General features: G+C 39.1%; 1 protein-coding gene across 16 annotated transcripts in view; it reads right to left on the minus strand.

The window, feature by feature from the left end:
• DMD (dystrophin) overlaps positions 1-12,876 on the minus strand; it is a 1,006,777-nt gene that overhangs the window by 26,128 nt on the left and 967,773 nt on the right. For 11 of the 16 annotated variants that reach the window (XM_035114386.3, XM_035114388.3, XM_035114375.3 and 8 more), the window contains 4 exons: positions 12,086-12,222; positions 11,138-11,176; positions 3,559-3,624; positions 2,588-2,653 (listed from right to left, as the gene is read on the minus strand). In XM_035114386.3, the coding sequence (XP_034970277.3) occupies positions 2,588-2,653; positions 3,559-3,624; positions 11,138-11,176; positions 12,086-12,222 (308 nt within the window). The remainder of the gene's footprint in view (positions 1-2,587; positions 2,654-3,558; positions 3,625-11,137; positions 11,177-12,085; positions 12,223-12,876) is intronic. The other 5 variants (XM_035114377.3, XM_035114383.3, XM_035114381.3 and 2 more) reach the window with 3 other exon arrangements.

Raw genomic sequence — 12,876 nt, forward strand, 5'->3', positions numbered from 1 at the left:
CAGTGTATTAAACTGATTACAACAGAACAGTTCAGTCCCATTTTTATTTTTTTTTACATATTACTAGGTACATTCTGCTAAAATTTAGGCAGAAGGGGGAAAGTGGCATATCAGCAAACTGGTCAAACCAGTTGCTTGGTGCCATCTCTCTGAGAAAAGAAGTAGATAATTTGTTATGGAGGAGTATGAACAATAGGTAGAATGAAATCTTCAGCTGCTGTCAAGATAATCTTATCCAAACTGAGATCCCAGGACCCCCATTTGGGAGGTCAAGATTCCTACCTCTTGGGTCAACAATAATGTCTAGGTAGGGATGTTCTGGAGCCTCCAGCTTCCCAGTGATATTCAGGGTCTCCTTTAGCCTAAATACAGAACAGCTGGCATGCACTTCACCAGAGGAGCAGTTCATTCTTCCACTTTGAATACAGTGTAATATGATGTGATCTTGTGTATAAGTGAATTTCCCCTCACTCTTGTTTTTGTTTTCCTGTTCCTCTTCACCCCAACACTGCATACTATTCCATCCAGAAATTAGAAATGTCATGTCCAGGTTTTCCTTATGCCTTCATTTGTCCCACTGCCCTAAGGCTTTTCAACTGGCTCATAAGTGAGCCAATATGTATGGCTGTTACTGAATCACTCACCTCTGCAAGGTGGCATTTATGACTGGTACCTTTTTAACACAAGGCATCAGCAACTTTAACAAATGCATGCAGAGAGAAATTCAACCTGTGAAGCATTTTGAAATCAAGAAGGAAGCAACAGTTGTTTCTGTGCAGGTTTTGGCAACTAATAACCTAGTGTCCTTCATAATAAACTGCATATGTGTAACCAAGGTTAAGCCACTATATGCCATATCATTAAAGCACTGTCTTGGATTACAGCCAGCTCCTCTATTTTTGCTTTGCATTTGTTGTGAAAATTAGTTTAGCAGAGTTTTATGCAAGGTTGTAATTCTGTGCACCTTTTATTACTAGGTTATATGAAATTTTAAACTGGTTATTTTAAAATAAAACCACAATAAAGATTAAGTTATGGAGAAAACAACTAGTAAGACAGAAATACAACACTTGTATCCATGGAGAGTTACACCTGGTCGTTGTGCTTACACATCTGTGGAAATATCGCAGGCAGGAGGACATAAGAGGCAAAAGTACTGCAAAGCCAACTGGGAATGTGTATTGCTTAACCAGTAGCTCATTCATGCATATGCGCCAACTTGTGAGGGAGAATGGGGGGGGGGCGACATTGTGAGCTAGGAACATGGCGACAGCATGGCTTCAGTGGCCGGCAGCTCTTCCTCCTCTGCCGCCATTGGCTGGGGGCTGCTTTCCCCTCCTTCCCCTCCACGGCAGCAGGAGGAGAAGGATCTGGCCATAGAAATCTCATCACGCTTGGCTCCATGCTTCACCCTGACTTTTTGGAACATTGGAGGTGCTCCAAAAATATTTTGGGCCCCCAAAAGGGTTAGGCCCCCAGGAGTTGGAACTTCTGCATTCATGTGAACCTCTGGATTGTTTGAACAAACAAACAAACAAACCACTTTTGTAACTCTTTTTGTAACTTTTTAAGTGCACCTCCAATCCCTGAAGTCTTAAGTTTTGTTGTGCATAGATTAAAATGTTGCTTCCATTTTGGATTTTAATTTGTCTTTATGCTTTAAATTACTATGGCAAAGAGCAATTCATAAATAATAAAAAATACTGGTTTTCTCCAATTCTGTGGGTGATCATTTAGAATTTGTTTTTGGAAATGTAAGCCACACTGATAATTCAATTATAATGTTTAGTATTTTAAAAGGAAAAACTAAAGGCATTGCTTTGTTTAGTGTTAGGGAGAAGCATAGCAGCAGCAAGCTCTGCCTTTGTCCTATGTGTGTTCACTGACACCAGAACAGAATGCCAACATGCAGATGTCTGAAGTTGTTCCCCTGAGTATATCTTATGTATCTGGGTTTTAGCACCAAGATACATAGTCAATGGTCATTGTATAAAAGACATGTCCAAAGTCCATTTCGGGGGCCTAATGCAGCCCACTGGTCAATTTAATCTGGCTCCTGAGGCAGTTTATCTCCTGGGGTAAAATCCTATAAAAAAACTTCAACCCTAAAGAAAACTCAACAACTTCAATCCTAAAAACAACTTTGGTTGACCCTTTGGTCGGCCCACACAACCCTTCACTTCATCAAATCTGGCCCTCTTTGAAAAAAGTTTGTCAATTGTACCATGAATAATGCATATTATTCTCCAGAAGAAGCAATAGAATGGTTCTCACTTGCAGTTCTTTACCTATCACACTTGGTGACAATAGAACTCTAGTCTATTGGATAGAAGCCTATGTTTGCTCAAGCCCATGAGTTCAACCAGGACAAAGTCTGGTGAGAATAATTGGGTTGTTGCTTATGGTGGCAATCCTGAAACAAACAATACTGAAATATGCATTCTTTATGTGATTTTTGACATTAGTTTGGCAATACTGTCTAATGTGTAGCATTGTTATGAATTTTAATTTTAAGAACTTATGACAGATCTGAAATCACATATGCAATATAAAGTTTTCCATAATTTCATAGAAATGGCACACTTACATGCTCTCATTAGGAGAAATGCTATCATTCAGGTACGTCCCATTGGTGTTCTCCATTTCTGCTAGCCTACAGAGAAAAGAAAATATCTTAAATATCTCTAAGTAGTCTGCCTTTAAATGTGACACAGATAACTGTAACAATCAGCACAAACGGTTCTGAAATAATAGCACCCATACCCCTTTTCTTTCCCTTGGAACTAGTTATTAGGCTGCTCAGCAGTCATATCTAAGACTAATTGCTTTCACTATAAATGACATGGAGGAAAAGTTACATTTTTTCATTTTAAAAGATTGCATTGTACTATTCTTTGCTATACGCACCCACTCACGTTTCTCTCGCTGGGGCAGAAAAAACTGTAAATATTAGAATTTAGCTTCTACTCTGATATATATGAGATGATTCTTCTAAATGTGTGGTATACTAATAGGGTATGATTATTTTTCAAAGCAGTCATTTTCCTCCCCTATAATATTCAGAAACTGTATCACTTTTGATCCATGCACTAAAATTGACAGATCCTGGACAGATATCGCTATTTTGTAGTACATGGTCACTGCAGGATTCCACTGAAGCATATCTCTGGAAAAAAGAATGTATAATGAAGTTCTGAGCACAAACTCAGAGTTAGATGTAAGCAAGAGAGCATGCTTTGGCAATTCCTATTTTAAGTGAGTTGTAGGTACATTCTAAATATCATGCAGTCACTCTGCATGCAAGTTAGTCGGCAAGCTGATTAGAAGAAGTTAGTAAACATGTATACCCTCCATCCTTGGAGCTTTTAATAATCCTAGCATCGTTTGTTAAAGTTTGTGTGGTGTTGGCCATTATAATTCCAATATTTAAATTGTTTGCATATTGCCTTGGTCCTCTTTTTTTTAAAAAAAGGTGGAAAAATATAATTTATGATGGTGATAATTTAATAATTGTTTCAAGGAAGATTTGCCTAACAAAGATTTGTCCCCATCTCGTACCTGCTAGCATAATGTTCAATACGTGAATGGGTATCGTCATGTGAAAGCTGAGGGGACGAAGCAGGCCTATAAGGCAGAAAAAACTGATTAATCACACAAGTAATAATGCTTAGAAAGAGAAAATCCACCAAAGTTGTTATTGGCCTCACTGCATCTAAGAAATATCACACTTAAGAGTTGCAACCCATGTGATCTGTTTGCTTCCTCAACCTACCTGTAAAAAACATTTAGTGAAAATGGACGCTCAAAAGTTTGGGGATTTTTCAAAACCAGACAATTGCTGTTATGTCAAGAGCTTCTTGCAAAATACTTTCTTCCAATGCTATGTTTTCTCATAAAGTCTGTTCAAGTCTGTATTATGTTCAGACTTTGTTTTGCTCTTTTCTAAGCTGCATTTCCTGTCTACAATATTGGTTCATCAAGGAAAATCGAGGAGAGGACACCTGAAAATTTCCAAATTTATACCAGCCATCCCAATCAAGGCCTCCTCAAAACCATCCCAAACATACCAAACAATCCATCGTATACAGCCAGGCCTTACGTTACAACCGCATCTGTTCCAACTCTACAGACAGAGAATCTCACCTAAGAGATCTACAGCAAACCTTTTTAGAACTAAAATATCCACCTGATGAAGTTAAACAACAGATCAACAGAGCCAGACAGATACCTAGAGAGAACCTGCTGCAAGACAGACCCAAAAAAGAAAATAACAGAACACCACTAGTCATCACATACAGCTCCCAAGCTAAAACAGTACAACGCATCATCAGAGATCTACAGCCTCTCCTGGACAATGACAGCTCCCTTTCTCAAGCTCTGGGAGGAAGACCTTTCATTGCCTACAGACAGCCACCCAATCTTAAACAACTCCTCACCCACAATAATACAACCACCAGACTTAACATGGACACTGGTACCAGAGCCTGCAATAAACCCAGATGCCAACTTTGCTGCCACATACACCCAGACAACACCATTACTGGCCCCAACAACATCCAACATACCATCTCAGGACTATTTAATTGCTCATCTTCTAACATTGTGTATGCCATCAAATGCCAACAGTGCCCTTCAGCTCTCTATATTGGACAAACAGGCCAAACCCTACGCCAAAGGATAAATGGACATAAATCTGACATCAGGAACCAGAAGACAGAAAAACCAGTAGGAGAACACTTCAATCTCCCAGGACATTCTATACAAGACCTCAAAGTAGCTGTCTTACTACAAAAGAATTTCAGAAATAGACTGGAAAGAGAAGTTGCTGAATTGCAACTTATCACCAAGCTCAAAACCATGGAGGGACCTGGTTTGAACAGAGATATCGGATTTTTATCTCATTATACATGATAAGCGATCTTCAGCCATCTCAACCCTTGCTTTTTCATGCAAAACCATTTGCAGTCGTTTGCGGTCATCAACAGCTATCAGTCAGTCAATCACCCATTTCCACCACCCTTCTGAGTGATCCCCCCTCCCCATCCCCACCCCTCCCCACCCCTTCTCTACATAAGTGCCTGGAAACTTCCATTTCACTGTATCTGAAGAAGTGTGCATGCACACGAAAGCTCATACCAAAATAAAAACTTAGTTGGTCTTTAAGGTGCTACTGAAGGAATTTTTTTTATTTTACTTCGATCCAGACCAACACGGCTACCTACCTGTAACCAGTCCTCAAAACAGATTATCAAAGGGAAGGTGATGAGGTCCTTGCATTGAGTACCTTCCCAGAAAGATGAAGGGCGAGAGCTCAATGTGGGTGGAGATGAGCTTGTATCCTGAAGCTGCATTTGCAGTTCTCTGAATCAGGTTTCTATTCCTTTCACAGAAAGCCTGACACTGCAGCAGCCTGTTCAGTGTGCTACATATAGTGTGCTGTATAAGCTGTATATAGCAAATACGCTCAAAGGAGGATAAAAAAACACACCAAAACGTGTAAATGCTTGGGGTGCATTTGTAATTGCCTGCTTCCCTCAATGCAAGTATTAGATCTGTGTACTAGTATTAGAAACACTAATGCTTCTGAATCCATTACTGTTCAAGCATGAACAAACATTTTACCATTGCTGCTGCCACATCCATGGGGATTCTTTGCAAGAGCAGGATCAGTATTGTTTAATTCGCAAGCCAAAATCCAGTTGGGGTAAATATCCTTCATAATAATGTCCCTGAATATTCCCCACCCCTGGGGTTTGCCAGTGCAGCTATTGAGTTCTGTTTGCCTTTCCTATGATGAATTAATCTATCATTAGACTTGCTTTTTCTTTTAACCAGGTGTGTAAATGACCTGCTAAAGTATTGGCATTGTTTTAAAAATATCGTTGGCCTGCAGTATGTTTAGTATTGGAAAATTGTGCATTTCGGGGTAGTCTCAGATTTTATTAAGAGACTGAGAAAATTTATTCTCACTTTAGCTTTATATGAGGAACCAGCTATATAATAAAACTGTGTTTCCCAATAACAACAGGAAGTCCGCCCCCCCCCCCCTCAGGAGAAGTGATAGACCTATTCTCAGCCATCTCAAATTTCCTGAGACAATAGTTTGACATGCAATTTAGCATAGTTCTTTCAGATCTCACCACTACATTTTATGAGATGACTTTGTAATATAGACCAGGTCATTTTAAAAAGCTTGGTAGTATTTTTATAGCAACACTTAATGCATTTTACTGCTCTGACACATCACGTGGTTTTTTTTTAATTGTCAGACCTCAGTTGCATCAAACAATGCCTCCTCTTTTTCTCATAAGTTAAATTGCCTGTTTAATGTAAGTATTTGTTATTCCCTCTCTACATAAATTTCATAGCTTTAGAAGAAAGCAGATCGACACTTCAGAACCGGACTAAAGCATGAAGAGACAGAATCAATACTATTTTACTTCTAGGCAGGGCCGTCTTAAGCATACCTGGCGCCCTGGCGCGACGGATCCGTCTGGCGCCCCCACCCCGTTTCCCAGCGCGGCGGGTGGGCGCAGCACGGCTGTCGCCTGGAGGGCCGGCACCCTGCGCCACCCAGCCTGGCTGTAGGGCTGGCCCTGGGCCAGGGGGCGCTGCCCCCCTGTTGCGACGCCCCTGCGCGCGACGGAGGCAGCCCCAAGCCCGCGTGCCTCCGGAGAGCGGCGTGAAGCCGCTGAACAGCTGAGAGGCGCTCCTGGGGCTACATCCGGCACACCTGGGGCGTCCTCCACCGCGCCTCTCAGCGGGCGCTGCGGCGCCCCTGGTGGCCTGGCACCCTGCACCGCCGGACCCAGGCCTAGAGACGGCCCTGCTTCTAGGGCAACTATTCTTGTTTTATATGTAAGCAAATACAGATTTACAAATTCTGCAAGTATGTAACCTACATGTGGCCTATAGTTTTCTCTGTTTCAAAGGGTTTTCTTTTTGTATCCGTGGAAAGAGTTCTAGCTTTGTCTCACATGCCCATGATGATGGATGGGCAAGAACCAAGTATTCCAGGAAGGAGGGAAGCAGTTCTGGGGAGAAATGGAGTTGCTTCCATTTGGAAATCAGCAATAGTAAGTTTTGTACAGTGTTAAGTAAAGTATGTTTTATTGCCTAATTCAGCCCCCTTTAATATCATTTTTATAAAAAAATTGAAGCAGCAGACACTCCATTGTAAAACAGTGAATCAAAAACAAAGCTTGGTGTTTGAACTTCTGAAAAAGCTGTACACAAGTATTTGAATAGTACTGAATTCCAAGCAATTAAATAAGGAGGATTATATCCTTCAGTGAACATTATTTCTTCATGTTGTAGGTGAAGCTTTAAAAAAATATGCCCCCCCCCCACATTTTCAATAATGCAACAAAGAGAAGAGACATAGAAAAGGAACAGATAGAGCTGAGTGGGGTAGATAAAGGGTATCATAAGAAATGCTTCAATCTGGTTTTGGGGGATCTCTCCATCCAATCGCTCACCCCTGACACATCACTGATTTAACAATGAAGTATGTACATTTAGGCAAGGGAAGCCCTAGCACTAGAGAAAGATCCAAACAGAAACAAGTGCCTCAGTAGATATGAAGATCTGGTAATGTACACACATTGACTATAGCATAAATTCCTGTCCATACACTTGGAAAAGTGATGGAAATGTAGATTTATTGAACTACAACAAAGTTCAAAGCCAAAGATAAGGTTTAGATCAGCAGAAACAAGAAAAGCCTCATTATTTATTCACTGGTACACTGGATTCCACAGCTCCAGAACGTGAATAGTGTGTTGTTGTTTTTATCACAAATGGTCAAAGAACAGTGGTTTCTAAAATTGCCTTTGAGAAAAGATTATGTGCTGCCTTTAAAAACTTGCAAATCACTGTAAGCCAAACTTACTGGTACAGTAAACCAGATTATAAATATAAACTAAATAACAGGTATATTATAAATGCTTCCTCAAACAGTTGAAGTTGTTGAGTCTTACTGGATGTCAGCCTAGTAGTTAAAGCAGCTACTACAAAAAACACCAATCTGGAAGGTTTATAATACAAAGAACAGTAACCATGTAATCAGTTGCTTGTACAACAGGTTTAAATAATGTACTGTACTGTAGAAAGGCTCACCTGTTGTATGTGCTTTCAGAACACCAAGAACTATCAAACTGAACTATGCTCAAACAGAAAAAGAAACATCAGCAATAGTATTTGGATACATAATATCCCACAACTTCATCTGTGTAAAAACAGTAGGTGTTGGAACAGATTTAAAAGGCCAGTGGAGGCAGTTTATAAGGCACGTCTAAGAATCCAAAGATGACTATCAACACTGCAGAAATCTGAGTTGCTGATACTCTAGCCAGAGTGTATATCTGAAGAAAGGAGAACCAGTGTCACAGATAAAACACTGCTATTTTTCATTCTGAAACTAAAGGAGTTTCACTAGTGATTGTAAATATTAAGAATTCTGCTGTTCCTTTAGAAACTTTTCTGGAATGGTCAGAAAGAGATGTCTGATGATATTTGTATTTATTAGAACTAGATGAAGGAATTAAATGGACATAATATTCATCATTAAGGAATAATAAAACAAGACCTAAGGATAGAAATACTGAATGCTATACATGAAAATCATCTGGGAATTGAACAATGCAAATGAAGGGCTTCAGAAGCTATTTATTGGCCAGCCATGTGCCATCAAATTGTAGACTTGACACAGTTATGTACTGGATGTTAAACTGACAGAAATAAAAGCGAAAAGGAACCTGTGTCACCTCAGAAAATTCCACAAAAGAAACAAGATACTGAGATGCCTCTGTCTACAAAGAGAGATAGTTTGATATGGACATTTCAATTTAAAAGGAGAGATGCAGTAATAGTAGAAATCAAGGGTAAATCAACTTTTAGTTCAGAATGAATCCACTGAATTCTATTTTAAACTGATGTCTTCAGCTCATTTTCTCTTCTATCCTGCTAACTGCAAATAAATAGTTTGTTCATAGTTGTAAATCAAAGTCCCTGCGTACTGCATGGGCTAGGTGAAAACAATGACTGGCTGGATGCAGACAGCAGGCCAAATGCCATCCACCCATTATATTTTTTTATTTTTGTTGTGTAAAAAATAATGAAGTTTAATTATGTCTTCATAGGCATTACATACCGAAACTGTCAAAAATTATTTTGCGTGAATTTTAATGAACATGCTGTGAGGCTCTCATATATTTGCTCCCCATCCTCGAGAATAGCAAGTGAATAGCATAGGACCTCCTCTGTGCTGGTCCTATGATGAGGCAGAGTGAAGCAACTGCCTTAGCCAGCAGATGCGGAGGTGGGGGAATGGCCAGAACTATGAGTGCCATGTGGCATGCCCTGTACCTGCTACACTAGCCTGCTGGTCTCAAGTGATCCCAGCCCCCTCCCCAGTTCCAAGGTTTGAAGAAAATCTAAGGAGTGTTTGGCAAATGTTGAGGTGCAGGGAGTGCCTTGCCTCACAGTGACTGAACCAACAACCTTCCTGTGACCCTTTCCTATTGGGGGGGGGTTGCTGCTGGAGCAGTGCAAAGCCAGGCCCTGGTGACTACAGGTGTTGCGTTTGACTAGAAAGGCCAGCCAAAAATAATGTCCCATACTGTTACAGATACCACTAAAATGTAAGCTATTCTTAATTCACTTGTAGTTGAGTATCCAACAGAAAACAGGTCACAGACCTAGCAGTAGGTGGTTACTGGCATTCAGTCTACACAGTTCTTCAAATACATGCAGCAAAAACCAGGATGCTCATTCATTAATATTATAGGCTGTAATCCTAGACAATTTATCTGGGAGTAAGCCCACTGAATTCAACTGAACTTACTGCAGTGGGACATTTATAGGATTGCTTTCTAAGAGAATGCAGTTAGCCTTTACAACAGTATGCTCCAAATATATACTGTGAATTAATTGCAGTTTTAGAGCTGCTTATTTCAGTAATCACTCTTTGCAAGGAAAGGGCAGAAGCCACACTCTTCAGAAGAATTTTAGTAGTGTTCATAGACTAATTTTAGGCTTCCTCCTTCACTAATATTTGGCAGACATATGAATTAAGTAGCACAAACAAATAATTAAGACCAATCTTAAAGTTATGTTAGCATCAATGTCAAGCTGATAGTTATCTAAAGTGGATAGTTATTCATATCTGCAATTACTGAACTAACTTGTCAGTGAATTCATGCAGCCTTAAATTAATAAGAGATTTCTGTTGAGAAATAATAGTATCTTGCTCCTGAAACTTCAGGCACAATTCATTCTAAATTTAATGTTAATGAAAGCATCTAAATGCAGGAATCTAAGTACAGGGAATGCTCTCCACTGAAACAAAATATTGGAATATGCTTTGTGTTGCATGGATCATAACCAGACCTCTGACAGTATTGAAAAGTAGTGTTCATTCTCAATAATACATTGTAATTGGACTTGCAATATACCAGAATCTTGTGACTGCTTAGGAGGGCAGAAGCAGAACTTCTGCACAGACACTGCCCATCTACAAGCTCCTCTCCATTCATTTACACTGTAGGCAGATCCCCCCAAAACCCATAGATGCCAGTCTGGCTTCTCCACTGAAATGAATGGGAAAGCATGCATATACCAAATAGCCAAATGTGCATTTGATCACACATTCATCTAGGGCAACTGTGTGTATAATGTTAATGACCTTAAAAGTAAGCTCAATGATATATTTCCTTTCCTTAAATAAATAAATAAAAATTAAATCTCAAAGTTGCTTGTTTCCCAACCAACAATGCCTACTTTAATCCAGAAATTCAAATATTTAATGTGCATGCTTCCATATGAGGTAGGACTGTGCAACCAAATCTCTGTGATTCAGATAGAAGTTAACTTTGATTATATGATTCAGTTTTGATGGACCGTAACTTTGAATACAATGTCACGTACATTTAATGAAGTGCAGGAAACCCTACTGGTATACCATTCCATTGATTTGGACTAAAATTTTGTTTTAAATTTTAACCAGGTGGGGAGGAAGGAGGGAAATGGACATATGTTAAAAAACAAAACTCAACAGAAATTAAAAACAAATAGTGAGAGAACAAATAGTGAGAGAACAGCAGAAGCAATAGCAGCACACTTTGGCAAAAGTACTCACGCAGAATCTACTGGCCAGAAGTTGATCAGAGTAACAGGACTGAAAGACAAAAAATGAGGAGGTGAAGAGAGAGGCAGAAAAAACTTAGCAGCAAAATAATTACAGAAAGTTAAAAAGAAACCCAAAAACAGGAAAATCCAATAGACCAACATGAATGTCCATGGAAAGCAGCCAAAAATATGCAAAATAAAATATTAAAGAGAAGGAGAGAGACAACAAGCTGTAGTGCAATTGCTATTAAATCATGTAACTATTAACTAGCAGATGATAGGGAAAGAAAAACACAAGACATAATTTTTGTGTCATCATCTCTATGGGAAGAAATATGGAAAAATGTGGGAAATTTACAGTATAAATTTAAAATTAAACAAAATTAATAATTCATAGAATCATAGAGTTAGAAAGGACCAAGAGGGTAATTTAGTCCAACCCCCTGCAATGCAGGATTTTTTTGCCCAATGTGGGACTCAAACTCACAACCCTGAAATTAAGTCTCATGCTCTACTGACGGTTCTATATTTGATAAAAGTATTCTCCATATCAAGAGAAAGTGAATGAATGTTGACTTCTGCTTATCTTAGGGATGGAGAATCTGTGGACCCCCAGATGTTGCTGGACTCCAACCCCTATCAACCCAATGATGAAAGCTGTTGTCCAGTAACATCTGGAGGCCCACAAAATGACAACCACTTTAAATACTTTCAAAATGACAACTACTTTAAACACTTTCAGTGCAATCAATAAGCTCACAGGCATTTTTTCTTTTACTGGTTCAAGTTGAACTTATAGCAATTGAAACGTCAGCTTGTATATTACTTTCAACCAAAATAAACAAAAATGAAAGAAATGAAAGTGGTGTTATGCAGTTAGGAAGTAAAGGGATCAGGTGCCACCTGAGCAGCTCAAAGAACTTAACAAATAAAAAAATTATTTATCTGCTTCACTCACGTTTCCATGTTGTCTCCCTCCAACACTGTTTGTACAGGCAGGTAGCCCATTCTTGGGTGTTTTGCAAAGTATCTTTTTGTTCGGAATTTGTTTTTCAATACCTTGGCGAAGTCACGAACATCTTCTCCTGAAGTAGTCTGGAAGCAACATATTAAGGGTATCACTTTACAGGAGAAATCCAAATATTTGACTGGCCTCTTCCACCAAACCACAAACATTTTACCATTATGCATTAGAAGTGCATGACAACTTACTTCAGGAGCATGATTCACTTCCCATGATCTAGAGATTTGCAATATATCAGCAGATTTGTTCAAAAAAATGTATTCATGAACATGAGGCTGTTAATGTACATATTAAATATTTACAAAAAAAAAACAAGTTTGCCAGGTCTGTGATAACCCATAAATTTGTATGTGGCATGTACCAACACAGCAAAATAGGTAGTACAGGAGGTTGCTGTGTCACAGTAGGAACAGAATAGAAAAGTAGCAACAGGATAGTCTCCATCTTTATAGTGAAACTGTATTCTCGTAATGTTCAGTAATATGCACCCCCTAACCAAATATACTATTTATCATATTTTTATATTGACCTTATCAACAAAGTAACAAAAAACATCACTTCTACAAAACAGATGCTGCTATATATAATACATTCATTTTTAGGGAAGATTTTGTTCATTTGCTAGGAAGAAGCAAGTAGAAACAGTCGGCTGTATTATATACCGTAATCTAATTCTCTCTAGTTACAATTAAAAGAAAGTGCTAATGCACTTTATGACTTTGAAG

The sequence above is a fragment of the Zootoca vivipara genome, chromosome 4 (assembly GCF_965207765.1).
Source record: "Zootoca vivipara chromosome 4, rZooViv2.hap1.1, whole genome shotgun sequence".
In the NCBI taxonomy this organism is placed as follows: domain Eukaryota; kingdom Metazoa; phylum Chordata; class Lepidosauria; order Squamata; family Lacertidae; genus Zootoca; species Zootoca vivipara.